Here is a 26,530-nt window from a genome sequence, read left to right as displayed (position 1 = left end):
TCCAATGCAGACACTCTGCTTGAAGTTAGGGAAACAAAAAGAAGCCTAAGTGGCTCACTTTGACGGTGGACACTTCAACCACACCGTGAGAGAAGAAAGAAAGAGAACAAATCTTTTTTAGCTGCATTGTTATACGAGGCCGAATTATTTTTTCCTGCTAGTTTGCAAGCAGGTAATACTTAATGCTCCGTAAAAGGCGCGCTTGAGAATCCCGTCTTAAATATTTAAGTCCACGTCGGGTCTGCGGAGCGGAGTTTCCTATTCGTCTGGAAACAGGATTTTCCCTATTTTTATAGAGAGAGAGGGGCGGGGGGGGGGCATCCTTGCATCGCAAGAGTAAATGGTTGAGGCTAGCTCTCTCATCACGCAGTGTGCATTCAGGAGAAAATTGATTTGGGAACATTTGGGAAAGAACTACGGTGGTAAGGAAAAAGTTTGTTTCGAATCTCTAGCACTTGGTTCCCTAGTCTTTATTGAGGCGTAAGCCTTGCTTTCCCCATTAAGCGAAAATTCGTGTGTGTGAGGGGGGGGGGGGGGTGCGGGAAGAGAAGAGTGTGTGTGCGGTGACTTGAGATGGTACCCATAAAAGATGGCGTCCAATTGCAACCTGGTAGGTGGCGATTATATTCGTCTCGCGAGGCTTCTCGGAATGAGCAGCCTGTACAGTACAAATTCTATCGCTGGCAGCTCCTGCCATCCCAGGCCAGTGGTTGCAATCGATGTTGGCCTTAAAAAATGTCGTCCACATGCCTGGCAAGTGGCTGTTAAATTAATAGCTAGTCACGCGAGGTTCCTCGGAAAGAGCAACCTGGACCGCTAAAAGTCCATCGGCGGCATCGCCTGTAATCCCAGAGCAGTTGCACACGCTTATCCGCTGCACCACTACGCCAGGAATAGTATGAGGATCCCAAAAATCTATAACGTTCTGTAGAGAAGCACCAGTTCTGCATATATGGACATTAACTCATTATCTATTACGCCATACGCTTAAGGCGGAGCGCGGATCGTGGTAAGCCGGCGACTGCCTTCGTGTAGTTAGAACTCAGATCAGAAAGGGGTACTGCGGCGTAGCGGCAGCTGATACGTGTAGCTATGCAGAGGTAGAATCGCCAGCTGCGTGGCGTCACGTTACATCACGCAGCACCACGCGCTGACTCAAGGTGAGCAGGCGAGGTTACGCCTCCTTACCCACTAGCAGTCTTAAGGAACTTTGCCGACTTTTAAAGCTTCTTGTGCGGGGGCTGAAAATTCCTTTATCCAAGGTGGATGTGATGGGTTAGATCATCAAATAAGATAAGCCTATCATTTCCTGCGTCAGAGCGGATGTTGTCACCGCCATGCCGATTAAACCTTGAGCTGTCTGATGAGCTGCCTCGTTTCCAGGGTTTCCAGAGTGTTCAGGCACCCAAATCAAATCCATGTCCTTATATACGGAGGGGATCTCATTAAGAACATTGAGAGTGCGTTGTGCAATTCTACCTGCGGCGAAATTAGGTATCACAGTTGTGGAGTCATTGATGATAATATCTGCCAGTCAATCTGTAATGGCTAAAGCGATGGAGGCCTCAGCAGAAGCCGCACCAGCTTGACTGCTCCCAATGCATGGCAAAGCCCTTTCCCATATCTTTCCAAATAACCCTGCCCGGTGCCAGATGCGGCTACCACTTCCCAGCAAACTTCCTAATCTCATCCGCCCATCTAACTTTTTGACGCCCCGTGCTACGCTTGCCTTTTCTTGGAATCCATTTCATTACCCGTAAAGGCCATCGGTTATCATGCCTTCGCATTGCAAGTATACGCCTTTGTTTCATATATCAACTTTGAATGACCCATGGTCTGCCCGCCTCACTAGAGCTGGGTCCTCCATAGCGCTGAAATTGTTTTAGCTGAGGCAGCCTTAAGAAAACAAAAGCCTATACTGAACTACCTGTGCTAATTATCACAGATTCCAGGTCTAAATTTCAGCACTTAAAGCAAGGCTTCCACTCAGAAATTTTTCGGCTGATTAGTTCCCGAAATTCGCGCAGCGACTGCATATCAACGCATTTTTACGTTTACAGTGGGTAATTACTCACATGGTCTCATGGGAAACGAGGTGGCTGACAGCCTGGCCCATGAAGCGCTCTCTACTGAACCGTTAGGATGAAGTCCCTGTTGCGATACTTTAAATAAACTGCGCTCAACTACTCTATTTCCCTGTGCTGGCCTCTCAGCCATCTGAATGCGGTTAAGGGACTATACGCATGAGGCTCCCCTGCTACACCGCATTCGAACTGGTTCTGGTCGTGCCCCATCGTGGATGCATAAGACATGTCTGGCATTGTCTCCGCTGTCTTCTTCACGCATTGTTCGCGGGGATTTAAACTATTTTGTCATCTGCTGCCTAGACCACGGCGTGGTGAGGCGAGGCCTACTCACTTCCCTATATGGCATCATTGCGAGAGTGACCCCCCACGTGTAACTTACAACCTGAACCTCAGCTTTGGATGCATTGCCGCACCTTTTATTTCCCTACATCTTCCATCTCCAGCAGATAAAAGTTGTTTATACTCACCGGATGTAAGGTGGCCCACGTACGGACCATTCCTTCGAAGCAATCCATCAGTTGGTCGCCGAAAGCACTGGATGACTGCGTAATGTTGAAAGAAACTCAAAGAAGGAAAGCAAGCATGCCTTCTTCGTTTAAAGAGAGAGGAAAATATTCATCAAAGAGCCGATGTCCAGGTGCTGTGTTTATCAGGGAGATGTGGTTAACAATCTCTTTTTATGCTAGTGGAAGGTTGACCGGCTTGCCCACATTTTTAGAACGTTTAGAACATAAGCTAAGCTGCTTCGTATTTATTCTATCGCACCACGGTTTAACTATTTCTAGTACCCAGGGTCTTTTCCTTAGCCTCACGACTGCTATACGTAAGCTGAGAGCATGTGAAAAGCGCACTATTTTTCTTTTTGCTCTCAGCAACAATGATCGTTCGCTCAGATTTGACGAGCCTCGGGAGGCTCCTGTGTGGCAGTACTGTATCCCGTCTGGCACCATGCTTTTCTGAAGGTCGCACATGAAAGCTCAAGCTGATGATTGAAGCAGTGCTGCATTAGGTTTCTCCTCAGCTGCTCAGGAAAATTACATTGTACAATGATGCAGAAATGGCGCTCTAGGCATTCTCAGCGAGGTTTATCACTAGAAGCTCGCGAAAAGCGATAGTTGCTCCGCAAGACGTTGTAGCCCGATAGGTCTTTCCACATGTGAATAGAGGACGGAGGGAAGAAAAGTTAAAAGCGTGTTTACTGGTATATTACTCAGGTGATTCGATCATGCTTGCGTAGACCTGTGTTATAGATACGTTAGGTTATTCAACCCTAAACTACAAACAGTAAGTAAAAATGCTTCCTGGAGATGTTCCCAGAACATGTTCCGGAACAAAATGCGTAATCAAGTCGAGGTCTGACGACAGTTAAATAGGCCTGTAACGCAAGTTCGAGCTAGTACTTTAAAAGTGCGGCGCAGAAAACTTAGTGTGCTAGAAGCATTAGCAGAAGTAGTTGTTATATTAGCTGCACGCGAAAGATTTGGTGTGCACTGAACACCCGTGCACCTATATTTTGTAGTGGGAGCCAGTATGTTGTGAGTAATCAGCCAAGGAAAGTACAAATGAGCTGCTTTTGGAGCAAAAGAAATGAGGTATTTCGATGTCTTCGAGGTCATTGTAAATTTTTTACACCAAAAATGAATGGTGTCGTTGCCATTTGGAGCGAAAGTTTGCCATTGGTGCTCTTTTTTGGTTGAAAAATAATACATTTGGCCGAAAATATAGCGCAATGAAATTATAATTCTATTTACCAAGATCTAAGAAGGCTCTTCTACCTTATGATTCGCGCCACTCAAAGCTCGTAAAAAGGGGAATCGCAACCTCATGTTTAAGATCCTCGCTTGTCAAGTCATATCCACACATGGTGAAATGTAGTTTTACCAGTCAAGTAGACCGGCTTTACTCTGCTGGTTTTCCTTCTGCTCTTCTGAAAGCTGTTGCAGAATCTTTGCTGAAAACCCTATGGTTGCAGAAAAACCAACAAGAACTCACTGAAAGCGAGAGGGGGAAGTTTGAAGTCCTTCATTATGTGCACAAGACTTCGCACGGTTTGAAGAAGGTGGGAGGGAAATTTGGTGTCGACGTGTTCTTTTCCGCCCCATGTAAACTGTCTCGTCTATGCCGATTAACTAACAATAACCTGCAAAAGAAAGTAGGGTGCGGAGTCAACCACAGACCTAAGTTTGTAGCCTGTAAGATGGGAGTTATCTACGAGATACCGTTCAGCTGTGGTTCCGTTTATGTAGGGCAGACGGGGCGCTGCATTAATAAACGCCTTCAGGAGCACAATAACTCTTTGAGCCAGCACGGTGGGCAGCATTTAGCAAGGCACTGCCAGACTTGTAAGATCAAAGACAAGAAGAAAAGAGTATTTTGTACGCCGCTTTTCAAGCAAACGAAGATTATAGGCTGCGCGAAGGACCGGAAGGCACGCAAGATTTTTGAAGCCTGGCAAATTGCTAGATACGGTGCGGAAAAATGTGTTAGCGAGGCATCAATTCACCTGTATCAGAAGGAACTTGACTTTTTGGGTTGATAAGATTGTGTACTTTTGCTTTGGGCGTTAAGTTTGGTTGCGCATGCGTTGCTCTTGAAAGAAGGTCGTTTTTTCGTCGAATAAATCAGTTTCAGTCTACGCTCGTCCTGTCTGCATCTTTTCTGTGTCCTGTCTCCTGCGTAGTTTTATGTCTTCAGAATGTCTTACCAGCTAGCCTCTCATCACACACTTCTAAAATTCTATCTAGAAAATCATTAATGTAGCATTGGAAAAACAACGGGCGATGAAGCTGCTCTGTGCTACACCCGAAATAACTTTTAATACTGCTCAGTACCAAAGCATTTGTATTTTCATGGCAGTCATTTCATGAATACATGACTAGTCTTAGTCTAAGGATCTGGGCAGTGCTGCTAATGTATTGTGGAACATCAATGTACTTAAAGGTTTGAAACAAATTGAAGTAAGAAGCAGTAATAGTAGGGGAATAATTATTATCAACAGCGAACTGCTGCCAAAAGAAAAAATTACCGACTAGAATATAGTTCAAGTATTTAGCGCAGAACGCTTAGATACTAGTCGGCGATGTGCCACGTGACGATTGATTTAGCAAAGTAAAGATGCAATCACTTTACAGGTTAGTAATCATCTTTGAGTGCAGGTTTGTACTGAATTCATATTCTTAAGAAGTCATTATACAAAGCTTGTATAATTTTATAATGATTCGCAATATCGTGAGCATACTCGCACATATTTCTGAATGTATGAAGTGGTCGATCTTTGATGTACTATCAGCAAGAAATGAAACGCGAACAAGACAACACAGCCACGAACAGATAAGTGAGAAGCTCTTAGCCAGGGAAAGTTCAATACTTACACATGACAATTTCACTTGGAAAGCGCAAGGACCCTTCTTGAGAAGTGCTAATCAACATCGCCTGCAATTGCTCCCCAGGAGCTAATATGCTGCTGTTTTTGTGTTCCCATCTGAGATTTCTTGTTCGCGTTTCATTCGTTGCTGGTAGTACAAAGCAAAGAAAGAAGCCGACCTAATACAAAACAGTGTGGTGCGAATGGTATATATATACATATATATATATATACCATTCGCACCGGTTCCAACCGGCGGCATTAGGTTGTTTTTTCTTCTGCTTTTCTAATCAATTAGCATTAAGCGATAGCATATTCAGTAATATTCTAAATTGATCAACACCACAAATTAAATAAATAAATTTAAAAAAAAATCTCCTGTGCCCCTTGGTTTCTGTGGCTGTTGGCTTTAAGCGTAGAAAGTTTGGCTAGTTGGTTCGTAGTACTATTGTGATACATTCCAGCGGCTAAAAAGACAGGGACGAAGGTAGACGAGACAGGACGAACGCCGGCGTTCGTCCTGTCTCGTCTACCTTCGTCCCTGTCTTTTTAGCCGCTGGAATGTATCACAATAGTGATGTTGGCTTCTGTCGTATATATATATATATATATATATATATTCGTGTGTGCGTGTGTGCGTGCGTGTGCATGTGCGTGTGCGTGTACGTGTGTGTGTGTGTGTGTGTGTGTGTGTGTGTGTGTGTGTGTGTGTGTGTGTGTGTGTGTGTGTGTGTGTGTGTGTGTGTGTGTGTGTGTGTGTGTGTGTGTGTGTGTGTGTGTGTGTGTGTGTGTGTGTGCGCGTGTGTGTGTGTTGCAATGAGAAAAATCTTGCTACCTAGTCGGTAGGAGGATGGCGAGGAAAGGCAGGGAGGTTAACTGGAAGAATTACTAAAGGCTTGCTACCACACACGGCTGGGGGGGAAGGGGTGAGGGGATAGAAAAAATAAAGAGAAGGGAGAGTACCAGAAAATTGAAGTCACTATCAAAAGTCAGAGTCGTTAAAGTCAGAACCTATCATGCAGGCCAGAAGTTCGTAAGAAGCTGGGCAGTGCTTTGGAGGCCTTCACCGCCGACGATCGCTGCGGCCAGCAGCCGAGAATCTTCATTTCCTTCAGTGGTGGTGGATCTAGACGCTCCAGCACACCCTCGAGAGAGTGCCTTTTGGCGCTGCAGGCACAGCAGTCACATATAATGTGGGATATATCCTTTTGATTCCTGCAGATGGCACATGCAGGGCTATCAGCCATAGCGATTAATAAGAGTAATGGTTGGTGAAAGCTACACTAAGCCACAGGCGACACAGCAGTTTTTTTCACATCGTGGCAGGTCGGATGGAAGCCGGAGCTTGAGATCCGGGTCCAAGGATTTAAAACGCGAATTAGAAAATTGTCCGGAATTTCACGCGGCAAACGTGATGTCCCGTGCAAGTGTACGAAACCTGCCCGCTGCGTCTCATCTCGTAATGGGGATCGACACAAAATCGCCGTCGTAGTGAGCAGTTCTCGCGACCTCATCCGCGCGGTGATTGCCTGTCATTGGTACATAGTGTCATGCCAATTATTGATGGCAGAGGGATATAGTTGTCGAATTTCCGCGACCAGTTGTTCATGAGCTAAACAGCGAAGAGCAGCTTGTAAGCCTTGAAGGGCAGCTTTGGAATCGGTGAAAATAGACCACTGCCGAGGGCGCTGCTCATTGATGAGTTCAATGGCAGCACGAAGAGCGGTTAGTTTTGCACCGGTCGAAGAAGTCTGGTGATCTATCCGAACTCTAACTTGTGTAGTCCTTGCAGAGAAGACCACGGAGCCCGAAGAACTGTTACAGTTCACTGCGCCATCGGTGTAGGTGTGCACCCGGTTTGCATGGTGCTCATGAAAATATTTAAGAGTGACTTGTTTTAGTTCTATCGGTGATATATCGGTCTTCTTCCTGATGCCAGGTATTCAGAGAAGCACACGGCGATTGTGCAGGCTGCAAAGTGGCGAGGACGGTATAGAGGCGGGTGTAAATAGGGATGGCAGAATGGCGCGATGTGAATCAGTGGTGTTTTTAAACAATGTGCGCGGCCTGGTAATAGGAAAAATGGCAAGGTGGTGAGAGGGAGCCGGGATATGTATCGAAAATGTGCCCTCAGTGCTACAACCTTTAGGCAGGTAGCGATTGAATGCTCCTGGGTGATGAGTAAAGATGCGGCCAAAGAGGCACAATTCGACAATCCTAGGCAAGTCCGGGGAGCTTGAGCTTGAACGCTTTACAGGCTTCGTATGTTTGTGTCTCGAATGTTTTCATATGCAGGGAGACTGTAGCGAAGAAATCCCATGAACAAGGCGTTGTAGAGCTGCATCATCGACCGCACTGACACTCCCCCTGACTTTCCCCCAATAAAGGAGAGAACGTGATAAATCGCTGTCAGTCTCTTTATCATGTATAAAATACAGGGGGCCTATCATTGATTTCGGTCGATGATTGCTCCCAGAAACCGATGGATCTTTGCGTAAGAGTATTGCTAGGTCGTTTATGCCTACGGTATAATGAGACATGTAGTTGCATGTAGAGGCAACAAGCGAGCAGTTTTCAGTTTATTAAATGTGTAGCGTAACAGGTGGAGCTGGGCAGCAAGAATACTTGACGTCTTCTAAAGTCTCGCTCGAGCTTGTGCGCGTGTAACTCCGGCTGCCGAGATACAGATGTCGTCTACATAGATTGGCAGTTGCGCCGACTGTGGTAGTATATCGAGAAGCCCGAAAATCGTAAGGTTGAACAGCGTTGGGCTAAGCACTCTACCCTGGAAGACTCCACGGGAAATGAAATGAAAAGAAGTTGGGGCATCCCCAGTCTGCACAAAGAGAGATCTGTTCTATAAATTACTGTATATCTAGCAGAATACGCGACCACCAAGCTCGGCAAATTCAGAGCGTCCAAAATAGCCTGATGAGTTACATTGTCGTGTGCGCCCTTCATATCCAGTAACAATGCCGTGGTCAAGGGCATCAAATGTTTTTCACGCTGGACGTATGGTACCAAATCAACCGCGTTGTCAATTGAAGGCGTCCACGTCGAAACCCGGCCAATATAACTGGATATATGCGGTGGCGCTGCAGGTACCACTTAGTACCTGTAAGTACCATCCTTTCCAGTACTTTGCCACCGCAGCTAGCCAGCACAATGTGACGGTATGATGTCAGGTCCAAAGGCGATTTCTCTGATTTCATGAGCGAAACTAGACGACTGGACCTCCACTCGTTGGAATTGTGCGCTCATACCATTATTTGTTGCAATACTCAAAAAGAACACGCCTAGCTTCTTGTCCAAGGTTAGCAAGTGCAGTGGAACGCACACCGTCGGGTCCCGGCGTTGATGACCGTCTGCAACCAGACAGCAGGGCGTCAAGCTCCTCCACGCAGGAGGGAAGGTCCATCCGAGAATGGCGAAAAGCGGGAAAATCGCTTTAATGCAGCCTTCAAAGTGGGGTGGATGATCCTGCGACCTTAGCGCAGTAATCCTCAGCTACCTTGACCTCGCCACGTCATTGGTAGAATGCAAGAGACTTAAAAGGGTGCAGCTGGTGTGGGAATGTTCGAAGGCCACGAACAACATTCCAGACACGTGACAAAGGTTTCCGTGGATCAAGCGTTTCACAGAATGACCTCCAACGTTGCGCCTTCAGGGCTTGAATTCTGCGCTGAATTTTCTTTTGCATGGGCCTCGCATCTCAGAGGTCGAGGCTCGACTTTGTGCATCGGGATCTACGTTCTGCCCTCCGTCGCAGTGATCGCGGGCGCTGCAACTACATATTGAATTTCGTGTACTTAGTAATTGGGTGAATAAGCGTCTCGCGTTTTCCTTGGATTTTCTCTTCCAAAATAGCGAATGAACCTTCTCTGCAACCATCTTCCATAAGTGTTTGAAGCACTGACCAATCGATGCGTCGCATGCATGTGGCAGAGGTTCATGTGGAAAGGCCATTAATGATCAGATATGTAGGCATATGCTCACTTTCGCGGGTTTCAATATCTGAAATCGACCGGACGTTGCTGATAACGCAATAAGAAACGAAAGGCAAGTCAAGGCAACTGCTGTAACTTGCCCCTCGAAGATAGGTTGGGGAGCCGTCATATAAACAGTGAAGGTCAATCTCAGAGGTGAAGGACTCAAGTTTCCGTCCCCTAATGTTCATTCTAATGCTTCCCCACATAATGTGGTGAGTTTTAAAGTCGCCCATGACGATCCAAGGGCCGGGTGTAACTTCCATCAGGTCGCTCAATCATGCGGCGTCAAATCGACTTGATGGCAACATATACGCACCTGCGAGCGTAAACAAGAGATTACGCCTCTTCACTGTTACGCAAACGTACTGGTTGTCGTTATATTTAGGAACTGGATGAAGCACATATGTAAGTTCACGCCGAATATAGACGATGACTTTACTGTTCCCTCGGAGCGTGGGAGGTGCAAATGCCTCGTAGCCTGACAGGCGAAATATCTTTGGTACATTCGGCTCAGTGGGGAAATTATTTACGTAAGCATATTGCCGAATATCTGAAATTTGGGACTGGGGTCACGGGCAATTCATTGAAAATTAGAGACTTGCTTAAGCTGCTTTTCAAATGTTAGTGCCGGGAGAGCAATTTTTCCTGCTACTTTAGAGCCGCTAGAACTGGAAATAGCGCGTCCAGCACTTGCAGCGCATTCTGTTCTGTTGGCGTGCGCAGGCCTGCCAGCACAGCGCCGACGATACTCAGGACGGACATCCGCATTGCTATAACCTGCAGTTCTTGGCTATGGCCGAGATCTTGGCCTCTCTACGGATTAACAGCAGGCTTAGAACTTGGAGGTGGCATTGACTTTTCTGGCCCAGTGGACGTGCAAGGTTTTGAGAGTCACGCCCATGTAACGGCCGAAGCAGCAAATCTTGCGTTATCAACCATCGGCCTCAGTTGATTTGGTATGGCAGGTAGAGGAGGAGGACAAGATTCAGCAATACTATAGGCCTCCCTACCAAAATTAATGGCTTTCTTAGAAGTCTTTCGACGACGCGAACGACGTAGTCGCACCTTAGAAGTGGCCTCTCTCTGCGTAGAACGGTCTCGGACAATTTACTTCTGCACTGCTCGTTCGTTCTTTAGGCGGGGGCAGTCTTTCGAGGAGGAATCGTGAGGGGCACGGCAGTTGGCACACTTCAGGGTAGTCGAGCGGCAAACGTTACCGCAATGTGACTCAGAACATCTAAGGCACACGGTGGGGTTCTTTGAAGACGCCACTCACGTGTCCGATCCCCATGCACTTTCTGCATGTCCTCCAAAACAGCGGCAATACAGCAGGCGTCATTTACAACTTCGACATGCCCGTCGCTGACGCTGATTTGCCTATTTTAGTCTGCCACCGTCCAACAGCATTTCAATAATGGAAGTTCAGTGCCTTGGAAGATGTCAGCGCATCAAGCTCACATTCGAAGGCGACTGCATACCGTCGAATGTGAAAATTGGGCGTTTTCGCCACCCGGTTCGACCTTTTGTGCCAAGGTACCTAGACGATAAGTTAATGGAATTTCATATAAAGTGGCGCTTCTGCAAGACGTCGCAGTGAAGGACAGTGTCAAGTACCTTCGATAAGTCTATAGATGTGCTATCAACCTTTTAATTCATATCGAAAAGAAAGATTTCACGCAGGAACTAAGGTTAATGTGGAATGGTTCTGAATCCACATTGAAAATCATTCGGGACATAACACAGGACATCGCTCGACTGGAGGTTAAATATGGTAGGCTTTAAAGTAATATGTTCGAGCAAATTACCGAATTCACTCTCAATAAAATAGGTGTATACCTGGAAACATCTGCACTTCATCGATTTGCACGGGGGAGGCCTTTTTTTAAGAATACAAGACGTATTAACTGTGTCGGTTGGAAGAGATTTACTCAAATATTAGCGGCGAGGCCCAAAAAGCATACCCTACAAGAAATTATCCGGTAAATCATCGGATCACAGCTCTTTTTGGTGTACAATTCAAAAACTAAAATAACAGCACCTTCATTAGAAACGCGAAGACCGTCAATAGAACACAATTAATTAGATGGGACAATAGTTAAGAGCTTTTCTGTAGTAAACGCCGAATGAAAATGGGTATTGAATGCAAGTCACAATACCGAGAGATTAGCAGTTCGGTACGTTACAATGCTACGCAAACATAAGCGCGACACGCAAACATGTGGCTAAAAATTTTTGGTCAAGCTTTTGTATGGAGAGAATAAAAAATAAAATCTGGTTCTCCTTACGTTTTTGTTTTCTTGGATCAAGGCGTAGCACAGCCTAGTGAATGCACAGACTCTGTTGTTTTCCTAAAAGGAGGAAAAACGAAGGAATGACTCGCTAAAAAACAACCCTTCAAAAAAATTCAGGGGGGGGGGGGGGGCACTTTGTTGACCTAAAGTGCGGTGAGGCAAAAGCCTTAAGCGCGGTGTTGCTGCTTGTGTCACTGATGTGTGTTTAAGATGTTAAGCTTCGCCTTTGACAGTGGAACGCGACAGCGTCTTGCAACGCTGCCAGGGTGTCCAAAGAACGCCATCGCCCGTTCGGTTCTACGCCTTGCTCGTCGGCAAATTGGTTTTTGAGAAAAGGAAATGCATCTGTCTCTCATATCTCAGTGGACACCTAAACCTCGCCGTAAGGGAAGGGAGGAAGATGGGAGTGAACGAAAACACCGTATTCACTAGACGGGCCTTTGTTCATTCCAAACCATCGTGCTGGCATGGCGGAGGTCAATAAAGAAAAAAAAAAGCTGGCATGGCGGAGTGGTAGCATGCTCGTCTCGCACTCCGGAGACCGGGGTTCGATTCCGAAGCTAAACCAATTTCCTACTCGGTTTTATTTATTTATTTGGCCTGACTAGTAAGGCTAATTAGGCTAATTGGGTAATTAAGCAATTAACTAAACTCAGTCCCACTTGCTTGGAGCATGACTACACGATCTGTTTAATTGGTTGCATGGTTACTAGCCGAAGTACAATTGGCCCCGTTTGAAATTCGCGCACTTTGACGGCACTACCGTTTCGACTAATTGAAAAGCGTGACGATTCTGTCGAGAACTGCTTACAACGACGAGGCATTAAAGGCTTCCACCTTAAAATTTGCTGAATTTCTAGGGTGCAGACTTCAGGACATTGTCTTTAGTTTCAAAATTTTTATAAGCTTTCTGGAATATGGACGCGCAGGGCTCGTGGAAAGCTATTCGTAAATCCTTTTGTGAATACCGCAAATATAACACTAAACGCAATAAATACAGCAAAAAATACCCAGTAATAAATATAGAACACTCCGATACACTCCAGCCGTAGTGGGAATGAATCATGTCCAGCTTTCGTGCAAAACTGTGCAGCTAGCGTCATATGCTGGCCGGCAGTAGCGAACACCGCGCAGCTCAGTGCGGATATTTTAAACTTTTAATTTTGAGAGAAGCAGAGCGTCCCTAGAGGTTCTTCGCGAATATGGTAATTTTATTTATTTATTTTATTTTACCCTCAGGACCTTGCAGGCATTGCAGAGTGGAGTGGGCAGAAAATATTGAGCGAACAATGGAGAAAAAGAAAACGGGTACATAAATAGATGAATCCTGTGGATACAGTGTTAGCTAAGACAAAAATACAGTAGTGCAGAACAAAATTGTCAGAATTTATGCACCAGCCAAAGCTTTGCGAAAGTTATTTATGTCAGTAATATATACAATTTCATCAGGAACAGCGTTCCATTCCTCAGAAGTACGGCTAACAAATGAGCGTAAAGAAGAAGTTGTTTCGCATAAGGGGATGGCAACTTTGTGGGGATGACCAATGTGGCATGATAAGTAATAGGATCTATGAAAGAAATTACTTTGTAGGCTGGATTGATAATATAAACTGTGAAATAGGGTTAGCCGACATATTTTTTGTCCCGAAGCTTTTGTTTATACTTTTTTTTCACAGCTGGCAATTACTCCAAAACGCTTCGCATTGAGTTGAAAAGGTTCTGAAGTCGTAGACTACATTGTAATGTTTTATGTGCAAATGCCTCCAAAGCGTGAATCACCCTACTTAATACTGTTATTAAATCCCTAGAACCAGAAATCTGCTGCCTAAGACAGCGACTGCTATAACGATTATACTCCTCACAGAGTAATATAGTTGTTGTTGTTGTTGTGACTGAGAGAAGCATGAAAAGGAAATTGCACGGGCCTGCCTACTGGCTCAAGCCGAGCCACCACCGCTGCCACGTGCAGATGGAGGAGTGTCAAAAGATCAGAAGAAAGAGAAAAAGGAAAGAAAAGACGCACGTCGCAGCAACAACTGCGTCCGCCGGAACGGACGCTGCTCAAAAAACCGATAAGCGACCGAAGCCGCGCTCGCCCGCGCTATAGGTGAAGAAATATTTATTCCGACACGCCAGGAGCTACCCAAAAAGAACTTTTTTTAACTTCTTTATTCACACTTTAAACACACACCTTCAATCCCCTTCAGAGTACTCTCCACTTGCACTCACACTCTGGTGTTATCTTTAAATCTGTTTTTCAAAACATTGTTTAAATTCATCTTTTGTGGCGCTTGACGGCGTCTCCCTCGTTTATTTATTTCTTCTCCTCAGCAAGAACCGCAAAACGTTTTCCTTTCATGTGTCTTTTCGTTCTAGGAAACAAAAAATGTCGCAAGGGGCAATGGCGGGTGAGAGTTGAGAAACAAGGGTGATATCATTCTTGGTTAAGAACTGGCTTTGTTTGGTTTAGGGGGTTCAATGTCCCAAAGCGACTCAGGTTATAAGAGACGCCGTAATGAAAAGTTCTGCGCAATCGTTTCAAAACTTCAAAGTACAAAACCAAGCTAACTATCTTACCTTGCGGGACCAACACGGAATGGACGACTCCACTCACATAAAAAAAAACAATGCAGCATTGTTTGGCGATTCACTTTCACCTGACGAGCTTTCTTGGGGCGAAGCGAACTTGAAGTCTTCCACTAGCTGAATTGTTGCTTTGATTCGGGATTTGAGGAACGCTTTGGTTTGCGCATTATTGTTGTGTTTGTATGCTGTTTTAAACATTTAAAGAGTCACCGTTCCAGTTTTTCCGAGCAAGAATTAAAAATTAAGAGGGGTGCTTTGCTGACCTAAATTGCGGTGAGGCGAATGCCTTAAGCGCGGTGTTGCTGCCCGTGTCACTAATGTGTGGTACGATGTTAAGCTTTGCCTCTAAGAGTGGAACGCAACAGCGGCTTGGAACGCTGCCAGGGAGTCCTCAGAATGCCGTCACCCGTTCGGCTCTATGCCTTGCTGGTCGGTAAATTGGTTTTTGAAGAAAGGAAATGTATCTGTCTCGCATATCTCGGTGGACACCTGAACCTCGCCGTAAGAGAAGGCAGGAAGATGGGAGCGAACGAAAACAACGTATTCATTAGACTCGCCTTTGCTAAGTTCAAACCATCGAGCTGGCATGGCGGAGTGGTCAGGGTGTTCGCCTCGCACTCTGGGCACCCTGGTTCGATTCCACTCGACACCGGCATCACGGAGACGGAAGTCAGAGTGGCCCTCCTGACTCTCCGCGCCAACTCCGCACCTGGTGCAGACCAAATCACAAACTCCATGCTCCGTAATCTGGATGACCAATCGATCACCCACATTACGAAATACTTCAACCAGTGCTGGAGGGAGGGTAACCTCCCGCAGTCCTGGCGCCACGCGAAGGTAATGTTTATACCAAAACCCAACAAACCACTCACCATTCAAAACCTTCGCCCGATTTCGCTAACCTCATGCCTCGGGAAGCTCCTCGAGCATGTTGTGTTAGCGAGACTCACAAGTCACATGGCGGACAACAATCTCTACCCGCATAGCATGGTGGGATTCCGCCCTCATCTATCCGCACAGGATGCCATGCTGCAACTCACACACGACCTTTTTGACCCGCTTCTTCCAGGTCACACCAAGGCAGTCTTAGCTTTGGATCTCTCCAAAGCTTTTGATCGCATTGAACATCAGGCGATCATGACTGCTCTATCCCCATTGAATGTGTGTGTGCGCACGTATGCCTACATTCAAGCATTCCTGACTGACCGCACGGCTGAGATACACTTTGGCCCTCTGTCTTCCACCTCCTACACACTTCAGAGTATCGGCACCCCTCAAGGGTCCGTCCTTTCCCCCTTTCTCTTTAACATAACCCTCATACCCCTCGCCCGGAAATTGGCAACTATTTCCCACCTCAAGCACACTCTTTATGCCGACGATATCACCCTGTGGACCACCCACGGCAGTGACGGCGACATAGAGAACACCTTACAGGAAGCAGCCACCCTCACACAAAATTACGCACGGACCATCGGACTGTCTTGCTTCCCAGAGAAGTCCGAACTGCTCCTCATCCGGCCTAACAACCACCGCTGTCCCCGCTCCCCCATTGCCATTGAATTGAATGGTTACCCGGTACCTGAGGTTGGCACCCTCCGTGTATTGGGCTTGCACATCCAGAACGATGGCAAAAACACCACTACCCTAAAGAAACTCAAGCAGGTTGCAGGCGCGATATCGCACCTCATCCGCAGGGTTTCGGGACATCATAGAGGCATGAAGGAGCGCGACCTATGTCGCCTCATTCATGCCTTTGTCCTCAGCCGTGTACTGTACACTACCCCATACTTACAACTATCTAAACATGACATAAACGCTTTGGATGCTTTGATTCGCAAGGCATTCAAGGTAGCACTTCATCTTCCCCTCAACACACCCACAGACAGATTACTAGGCCTGGGCCTCCACAACACGATCGGGGAACTGGTGGAGGCCCACCGACAGGCCCAATACATCAGGCTCACAAAAACTTCCACAGGTCGGTATATCCTGGACTCCCTGGGAATCAGAATACCGGCCAACGACCCAACCCTTCTCGCCATCCCACGATCCCTTCACCGAGAGCTTCTCATCAGGCCGCTCCCGAGGAATATGCACCCGTCCCACCATGAGCAGCGCCGCAGAGCCCGTGCGAAGGCACTCCATCGAGCGTACGGCCCCCAGCCGGACGCCGTATGGGTGGACGCTGCCTGCACGGGTGATGAAGCGACAGCAGCTGCGGTGGACTCCTCTTCGTCCACCCTCCTCACACTACCTCTCCCTCCAGATACGTCCCCAGAGGCTGCAGAGGACGCCGCCATTGCACTTGCTATAACCCGCACGGAAGCCCGGTATATTTTAACTGACTCTAAAACTGCGATTCTAAATTTTGCTCGAGGCCGAGTTCATGTCCCTGCTTTTGGCATACTGGACTCGCCCGATGCACCCCCGCCCCGCCAAGTGGAGCTGATATGGATGCCTGCGCACTCCGGGAATCCCGGAAACGAGGCCGCCAACCTTTTAGCCCGAGGTTCTTTAAACCGGGCTCAGGTGGCCTCGGATCGGGGATTCACGAAGGATCGCATGCACTCATTCAGTGACCTGACCCAGGCATACAGAGCCTCTCGCCAGCTCTACCCCCCGCCCCACCCCTCCCTAGATAACAGACACGCAACACTCTGGCGCAGATTACAAACACATACTCTCCCCTCGCCGCTTACCCTAACCCACTATCATCCCTCCTTCCCCACTCCTGCTTGCGCCCTATGCCCAGAACCCTTCGCTTCTTCCCTCCACATCCTTTCCCCCTGCCCGGCGGACCCTCCCCCGCGGGACCTAGAGAACTTCAAGACCTGGGAGGACTGGGAGACCCTGCTGCACTCGGAGGACCCGGCCGTGCAGACCATCGCCACCGGCCGTGCTGCCAGTGTTATGGAGCTCAGGAACATAAACACTTGAGTGCAGTGGGGTCGTGCGGGGAGCCTGGGGCGTGCCCCGAATTCCTTTGTAAATAAAGTTTTTTCTCTCTCTTTCTCCCCAGCTGGACCAATTTCCTACTAGGATTTATTTATTTATTTTGTAACGACGAAGAAGTTCCTGTTCAAGCGAAGACGACGACGAACTTCTTACCGTTGTGTTGAGCGGCATTGCCATCGCTTTGTGTGTGTGCTCGTGGTGCTCGACCTCTGTGTCTACGAGGCCTGTGTCTCTGTGTCTACCGCCCGCGCACAGTACTCTAACCATCCCAGTACCCATCTTACATTTGGTGGAGGTGCTGGGTACGAGTTGTGTTAAAGGGGCAGCAATCGATGCAAAGTTGCGAATAAACCTACGAAAGTAGGAACACAGGCGAAGGAAGCTGCGCAGTTCTTTGACAGATGTAGGCTTGGGAAAAGCAGCGACCGCACGAAGTTTGGCTGGGTCTGGAGAAACGCCTTCCTTGGAGACAACGTGCCCTAAGATAGTGAGTTTACGAGCGGCAAAACGGCATTTCTTCAAGTTTAGCTGCAAACCGGCGTCAGAAAGGCAGTTCAAGACGTGCCTCAGGCGATGGAGGTGGGTGTCAAAGTCCGCAGAAAAGACGACGATGTCGTCGAGGTAGCAGACGCATACCTTCCATTTTAATCCCCGCAAAATGGTGTCCATCATCCTCTCAAATGTTGCAGGCGCATTACAAAGGCCGAAAGGCATAACTGTAAATTCGTATAAGCCGTCGGGGGTTACAAAAGCGGTTTTGGGGGATCGGCCGCTTCCATGGGGACCTGCCAATATCCGGAACGAAGATCGAGGGAAGAAAATAGTTCGGCCCCTTGCAAACAGTCCAAAGCGTCATCGATGCGCGGAAGAGGGTAGACATCCTTCCGCGTAATCTTATTAAGGCGGCGGTAGTCGACACAAAATCGGATGGAGCCGTCTTTCTTCTTGACCAGCACAACAGGCGAAGCCCAAGGGCTACTGGAGGGCTGGATCACGCCGTCTTGGAGCATTTTATCAACTTGCTCTTCGATAGCATGGCGCTCGGACGGCGGCTTCTCCATCACGCGCTCTCCGTCGCCAATCTTCTCACTTCGCCATTCGTGACAATCTCCTTTACAGCCGCAACTACAGCGCAGATGGTCGCAAGTGGTTACTAGTTGTTCCTCGCCATCTCCGCTCTCAAGTCTGTGATTATTTCCACGCTGACCCACAATGCGGACACGCAGGAGTCTTCAAAACATACAATCGGATCCGGCTGCGTTACTACTGGCGCGGAATATATAACTTCATCCTTAAGCACATCCGCTCATGCCTGCCCTGCCAACGTCGCAAGCCCCCTGCTCACCGTTCTGCAGGCGAGTTGCAGCCGCTACCTTGCCCACCGCGCCCATTCGACCGCGTAGGCATTGATTTGTATGGACCTCTTCCCTACACTGCAGCCGGTAACCGTTGGGCTATCGTCGCCGTTGACCACTTGACGAGGTATGCAGAAACCGCCGCCCTTCCATCCGCCTCAGCGTCTGACGTAGCCTCCTTCATTTTGCGACGGTTCATTCTTCGCCACGGCGCATCGCGCGAACTGCTGAGTGACAGAGGCCGCGTTTTCTTATCGGAAGTTGTCAAAGCCTTGCTCCGCCAGTGCAACATCATTCACCGAACAAGCTCTGCCTATCACCCGCAAACTAACGGCCTTACAGAAAGATTTAACCGTACCCTCGGTGATATGCTCTCTATATACGTCTCATCAGACCATTCCAATTGGGATCTCGTCCTTCCGTATGTGACGTACGCCTACAACACCGCAACGCAGTCGACTACCGGCTTCTCACCGTTCTATCTTCTTTACGGCCGTCATCCTTCTGCTCCACTCGATACCATTCTCCCATACCAGCCTGACGCATCTGAGTGTACTCCTATTTCGCAAGCTGCACGACACGCAGAAGAGTGTCGCCAAATCGCCCGTTCTCTCACAACTGAGGCCCAATACCGTCGGAAATCCCGCCACGACAGCCATCACACGTCCCCGCACTTTTCTTCTGGTAGCCTCGTGTGGCTCTGGATTCCATCCAGTACTCCGGGCCTCTCCTCGAAACTTCTTTCAAAGTTTCACGGCCCCTACCGAGTTGTGGAACGCACCTCGCCTGTTAATTACGTGGTGGAACCGCTGATGCCGTCTCCTGATCTTCGCCGGCGCGGACGCGAGACTGTTCACGTCCAGCGCCTCAAGCCGTATTATGACCCGGCCGTCCCACCTACGCCGTAAGTCGCCAGGATGGCTCCTCTTCTCCCCGGGGGGCAGTTGTAACGACGAAGAAGTTCCTGTTCAAGCGAAGACGACGACGAACTTCTTACCGTTGTGTTGAGCGGCATTGCCATCGCTTTGTGTGTGTGCTCGTGGTGCTCGACCTCTGTGTCTACGAGGCCTGTGTCTCTGTGTCTACCGCCGGCGCACAGTACTCTAACCATCCCAGTACCCATCTTACAATTTATTTTACTTGAAGCATGACTGTACCATCCCTCTAATTGGTTGTCTGTTTGGTAGCCGAAGTACAATTGACCCTGTTTGAAATTCGCGCACTGTGACGTCACGACCATTTCGACCAATTTAAAAGCGTGACATTTATGTCGAGAACTCCTGCTTACAACGATGAGGCATTAAAGGCTTCCACCTTAAAATTTCAATGCCGCACGATCTTCACGGAAGTCAGCCATTCGAAAAATATTGGCAGAGGCTTAGCTTGGTTAAGCCGGGAAGGTTGCGAAAGCAAATTACGAGCAACTATAGCGATTAATGTAGTGAAAGGCGAAAGCCTAAGTGCAGCACGGAACGCCAGAATTAGCTTAAAGTGCTATTGAGGTGTCCAGTAAACCACAGAGTTGGTAAGGCGCCTTTCTTTTCCTCCAAATCAATGCAGTCTACAACGCTGTCTGTGTCAGAGCGCAACAATGAACGCCGGAATTAGCTGAAAATGTTATTGAGGTGTCCAGTAAACCACAGAGTTGGTAAGGCGCCTTTCTTTTCCTCCAAATCAATGCAGTCTACAACGCTGTCTGTGTCAGAGCGCAACAATGAACGCCGGAATTAGCTGAAAATGTTACTGAGGTGTCCACTAAACCACACAGTTGGTAGGACGCCTTTCCTTTCCTTGAAATGAACGCAGTCCCCTCTCTAACTGACTGGGATCTGTGGCGCTCCGTGGCTAGCGCTGGGACCGCGCCGACGAACCGACTTGGTAGCTCAGATTTCACCTCGGTATGACGTCAGAGAGACGCGAGCGCCTCCACGCGTCATCAAACTGGAAGCCGTCTAAAGGTCAAACGTGACTACCGCCGGGACCACACTGAAGGCTCAAAACCTAGCGCAGTATTGCTTTCGCAATAAAACAACACTGGCAGAAAACAGTTGCCACACTAAACTCTGCCGAAACTATTCTGACCTTCTTCAGTGACGGAAGTCGGCTTACTCACACTGGAATGTTCACCCTATGCGCTCCCAGCAGCAAAACACGATACTACCAACGCTCTGCCCACCAAAAAATCAGTTCGCTTTCTTTAAAATACCCCGTCGTAAGCCGAACGAATCCAGCTTCCTTGGTTCCTCACGTCACCAATATTATTTTGCATATAACCTGATGTTTTGCATGTAATGGCTCTTTCAGACTTTAATGAGGGCATATTTCATACCTCACCTTTACTGATGCGGCACGTATGTTCAGCGTCATTGCTTCGTCCTTGCAGGCGTAAGTTATTCTCGTGGCGACTGAGGTGGCCTTGGCATTTTCCCATACGTCTGTATAAAAAGTGCAATCTTCGCTGCCGCAGGAAAGTTATCAGATGTAGCGCTCCTTTTCTAAACGAAGATGTAGCTATTATTTTATTTGTTTTCCTTTGCAATCATAGGCGTGCGCAGAGTTCCCCATAACTGGGAGCGTAGTTCCGGTGCAGCACCCACCCTCCTCCTAACCTCCTCCCATCTGGACCGCTACAGTCTAAACGAAGTGTAGAAATAAGGAATGGTCATAAAACATTTAGTTGAATGTGATTTAACTGCAAAATATTCAACATAATATTGAGTATTACTCTTTACTTTTATGTGTAGCATCAGCAGAGGAAGGCAGGCCCTTCGCCGCTGAGGGATCTATGCACAACGCGCTTCCGAAGGAATTTTGATTCTCTCTAATGCACGAAAAATATTACCCATCTGTCTATTTTTAACTGCAAGAAACAACCTCAATATACTGCCTCAAAGTGACACGGCAAATAAAAAAGCTTTGAAACACAACATCACGAGTCCTAGACCGCCAATATCGTCCAAAAACTGCATGGCTATGCACTAAGAAAAATGACGGGACAGGTCCAACAGAGCAGAGGTATGCGGAATACTTGTCGTCCGATTAGATAATAAAGGAGATGGGGTGCACCCCCTGATTCTCCCAACCCCCCACCCCCGTGCACACGTCTATGCCTGCAGTACAAATGCGAGTACTGGTACTGCAGAAAAGCGCTGTACGTAATATATCTGTTACATTAAACTTCTTCATTTGTAGCGCGACTGTTGCAGAGCTCCCACTTTTTTGTTAAACGTACAGGTGCGGACAAAAGTAAATGGAGCACGCAACTGTCTTCGAATATTTTTCACGCGTCACCTAACTGAAATTTCCAGCAGTGGTGCGCGCATGCTGGTAGCAGAAGATGGTGGGCTTTCTTGTAGACAAACAACGCTTCTTCATTACTAATGGAGAAAGCGTGATTGCACTTCGAACGCAATAGCGTGCTCCGTTTACTTATGGCCGCGCCTGTACAATAGCTCGAATGTCAGCTCAGGTACTACCAATGTGTCCTCCGTACCTCGAACGCACCGCGATGACGAACCCATTCTCGCAGCCGCTTCTGCTTCTGCTCTTGGAGAGACGGTACGCCGGGGAAATTGTACTGGTGATCACCAAAATGCGAAGATTTCTCAGCAGTCATTTAAGTCATGCTCAACACCGTGCACACAGCATTCGCCCTCTGTTCACGCCGAAAGTCTGCTATGAGTCCTATAAGGAAACGTATGTTCGACAACGCCAAGAGCCGGGTAAAGTGCTGCCATTCTGTGCGACTAAATGTCTGAAGTTTTCGATTTTATTTCACTATGATCGAAGGAAAAACAAACGCTAACAAATAACATTTTAAACACTTGTGAAGCAACCTCCTAGAAAGAGTGCGAAAAAAAAGTAACACATAGAATTATTCAACACTTACTTAATGATCCACCGCACCAACGCATTTCTTGATCGCTAACGACAATAGGCGAAAATGACAAACACAGGATCATTGCAGTCTGAAACTGTTTCAGAAAAGCCGTCTCCGCTTTGGGTTTATATGCCATATTCGGTGGAAGCCTTCCCTCAATCCAGTGTCGCGCTACAGTTGTTCGTGAACTAAGTACCACGCGAAAATATTATTGATAACACTTCACCTACACCCTGCTTTATTTCAAGGCTACCTTCTCGTATGTTCACATCCATCAATATGAGTGGAGATGGAGCACCATGTTGTGACTTGTGCTATTTCAGACGGCCTGCTTTCCGGCTTTTATTGTCCATGCTGCGTTCCCTTAACGTATAGGGCCGCCCAGTGCTACTGCGTTCATGAATTTCACCACTGAGTGTCTGTACATTGCTTAACTACATTACATCTAATTTGGCATAAGTCGCGCAGTACTGATTGAAGTGTATACACACAAACCATAAAGGCGTAACAGCAGTAAAGCAAAATTTTATGGTACAGTACGGTATGGCACTGTATGGCTTGGTATGGTATAGTATGGTATGTAATGGTACGGTATGATATGGTATGATATGGTATGGTATGGTATGGTATGGTATGGTATGGTATGGTATGGTATGGTATGGTATGGTATGGTATGGTATGGTATGGTATGGTATGGCACGGTACACAGTTAAGAAAAAGTTCGGTGATTTCACTAATTACTAACCAGTTGTCACACAGGTAACTGCATTATTAGCAACTGGAAGTACTGAAAGTAAAACGAAACATACCTAATACATCATGAAACTGGTGAAGAACACTGCAGTCACAAACAAGAGGCTGGTAATATTTGCTAAGAAAATCGCTAGAAATTATTTTCGCATGTGTTTCTAGGTTTTCCGTACGGTGTGGTGGCGTGCCCTGTTATATATGTCCACACTGAAAAAATAAAATGCTTTAAATTCAGTTTGTCGAATTTCCGGCGCAGGTAGCAGCTACCAGAGCGGGCTGGTCGGAAATCGCAAATTAGGCTTACACATATTACTCATTAAGCGCAGAAACTATGCGAGGTGATGTCATCAAATAGCCCTACCGGGCTCACACAAAGGCTCAGAATGCAAGAAGAGCAAAAATAAAAACGCCTCGCACAGGCGTGACACGCTCACTGCGCATGCCCATGTAGATCTTTCTTCGCCTTATAGACTCCGTAAATCTTAATCATTTGCTGGTTAGTGGCTCTAACCAGTCGAGCTAGGATACTAACCTTTATTATGAAGTTGCGATTTTAGAAACAGGTTAGTCTATCTAACCGCACAATGCGGCAGAAATGTTTAATTAGAAAACCATTTTTCACGGAAACACGAGTGTCGGTTATATTATATGACTATTTTATGTTTAAAAGAACGGTTCTTAGCCAAGTACTAACTAGCGACCATAAGCATTAAAATTAGGCGGAGAGGGTAGTAAACAGTAAAAAGTTGTAAAACGCAGTCAGCGGTAGTAACTACAGGAGTTACCTTCTGATTGCGGAAACCTGGCTTTCAGCTTCCACTTTGGCTACTTTAATTCTTCACGAGCAACTTTTTAAGCTCCTTTTATTCCATAATGCAGCAAAATGCATTTCCTTATAAATAACAGGCAAACGCAATCCCTGTATATATGCCTAACAATTCAGTGCGTTTGAGCATTTCAAACCTACAGCTTGTTACCGCCAAAGCTATCTGGGCAAAGACAATGTACTGGACTTCTCAAAAGCAAGCGTGCAGTCAGTCATCATTTAGGTTAGATCGATCCGTGATTTTCCTACAGGCGCCTTACGAAGACGACTTCTCTACTTGCAATGAGGTGAAGTAAAAATTCTGATGTTTGTTGTGGCAACAAATATTACGTTGATCTTATAAGTGTTTGATCTCTTTAAGAGAGCAATTTTCGCCGTCCCTAGATTCTTTGCGTCGCTCGATTTTGGACGCAACATTCACGCACAATTGTGCTTCTGTATTTTTCCCACAGATCAAAAACTTAACAGTAAAAGTGAAGAATAATAACAAGCGCCACCTTCTAAAGTCACCTGATCGCTAGAATTCAGTACTGTGTTAACAGTGATGTAGCAGGCGTCACGTGGAAAGTGTTCCAGAGGTCATTCAAGAGGAGACGACCAAGAAAAAGGAGAAAATATTTCAAGCATTCATTAAACCTCCGGGCTGGGTTCCCCACACAGAACAGTCCTGGACAAAGAGGAATTTCTCTTTTAATCGACCCATATAAATAAAGAGCAAAAACACTTTTTTTACCAATGCAGCTTCCGCGAATATCGTCGCAGCGCATGCGCGGCAAAAAATTGCAGTCTTCCCTCAGTTTTGAGTGCAAAACACGTGCAAGACAAATCATTGCCATACTGGCTTCCCGGTACATAGATCACGGTCCACGGCTATCGCCCTTCATTCAACGTCTTTCTTGCTCAGGCGATCGGCTTGTTGTCGCGAAGCACGGCTAGCATTAGACGCTATCGACTGCCTATATGCGACCGACGGGCTACAAGTGCCGCGACGCTTAGGCTACTGCTCGTCTTCCGCAGCGACCCGCTCCTCTGCAGCTTTATAAACGAATTGGGCGATACCAGGACGCTGGTGTTGTACAGGCAGCGATGGTGGCGCTGTAGACGCCGCATCTTTCACCTTGCTGGCCAGCAGTCCCTGGTGATCTTCACTGCCCAAGTCTCTATAGACTTCTTTTCATCTTAGCAGCCTATCTTCCCAGGAAAAGAAACAGTTTGCTGTGAAACAAACAAGTGAGACCAAGCGATACACTACGACCAACCGATATGCAGCTCTGCAGGGGCTGAAGGCTTCACCTATTCCCAGCGTGTTCTTGAGCTGTTTGTTTAGTTTTTTTTTAGTTTTTATGGGGGTTTAACGTCCCAAAGCGACTGAGGCTATGAGAGACGCCGTAGTGAAGGGCTTCGGAAATTTCGACCACCTGGGGTTCTTTAACGTGCACTGACATCGCACAGTACACGGGCCTCTAGAATTTCTCCTCCAAAGAAATTCCAGCCGCCGCGGCCGGGATCGAACCCGCGTCTTTCGGGTCAGCAGCCGAGCACCATAGCCACTGAGCCACCGCGGCGGCTTGAGCTGTTTGTCATTAAGTACTAACACATAAGAAGCTGTAAATAGTATACACCGCGAGGAAACCCGCAGTTTAAACACATTTACAAGAGGTCGAGATCTCAGTACATATTCTCCGGTCTATGCAATTAAGCTTAAACATTCTTCAGTAGAAGGAATCGCCATAAAACACTCAGCCAGAACACATGGTTATACGGAATGCAGGCAAGCACGCACGTTAAGCGGATGCCTGAAATAGGGAGCTTCCAGGACACATTTCGTAATCTTCGGAAATAAATAAAATGGGTGATCTGACTATGCAGAGCGTTTGACGTAACTTGAACCAATATTTAAACAAAAGCAGCGCATTGATCTGGTTAAAACCAACGACATATATTTTCCCTCCGTGTGATACCCATCAAGGCATTTTTTTTTTATTTCTGCCCAATTGGGTTTACTGGACAAGATTTCACTAACACAACGTTTTCTGCCAAATATTTACTGCGCAAAATACTTAACAGACACCACTACGTCAGGTGCGTTTCGTTATGCAAAGGGTTACGAAAAAAGCGATCCAGTTCTTTTTTTTATGGCAACGCATATTCTATGGAGTCCTTTCTTTCGGCACTTATAGGAAGCCCACGAAATATAAAAAATAAAAACTACGTGACTACGCACATGCGCCACCATATTCCATCACTTCCAACCACCTCTTTAACAGACAAAACGTGCGTGCTGACCGTCCCCAAATGAGCGACCACCTTTCAGTTCAACGGGCTTACAATGGTAGAAATAATGAAAACAGGCTACCTTGAAAGACGATACTTGACTAAATTTCCTTCCGTTCCTGTTCTGCCTGTTCGATTGTTTACAAAGCTGCGTCTGGATTGGCTGTAGGTGG

The 26,530-nt window shown here is 47.1% G+C and overlaps 1 protein-coding gene across 1 annotated transcript in view; it reads right to left on the bottom strand.

Annotated features, from left to right (window-relative positions):
- The window catches only part of LOC149362519 (uncharacterized), a 28,970-nt gene extending 7,913 nt beyond the window's left edge, over positions 1 to 21,057 (bottom strand). Inside the window, exons 1-3 of the mRNA XM_089569733.1 lie at positions 20,962 to 21,057; positions 11,726 to 11,788; positions 2,555 to 2,629 (exon numbers count right to left, since the gene is read on the bottom strand). Of these exons, the coding sequence (XP_089425859.1) occupies positions 2,555 to 2,629; positions 11,726 to 11,788; positions 20,962 to 20,994 (171 nt within the window). The 5' untranslated portion in view covers positions 20,995 to 21,057. The remainder of the gene's footprint in view (positions 1 to 2,554; positions 2,630 to 11,725; positions 11,789 to 20,961) is intronic.
- Between the last annotated feature and the right edge of the window lie 5,473 nt (positions 21,058 to 26,530).

This window comes from Amblyomma mixtum, chromosome 2 (genome assembly GCF_055824585.1).
Source record: "Amblyomma mixtum isolate Tamu chromosome 2, ASM5582458v1, whole genome shotgun sequence".
Classification (NCBI taxonomy): domain Eukaryota; kingdom Metazoa; phylum Arthropoda; class Arachnida; order Ixodida; family Ixodidae; genus Amblyomma; species Amblyomma mixtum.
Note: the sequence above shows the minus strand (reverse complement) of the source record. Positions and strands in the feature narration are given on the sequence as shown.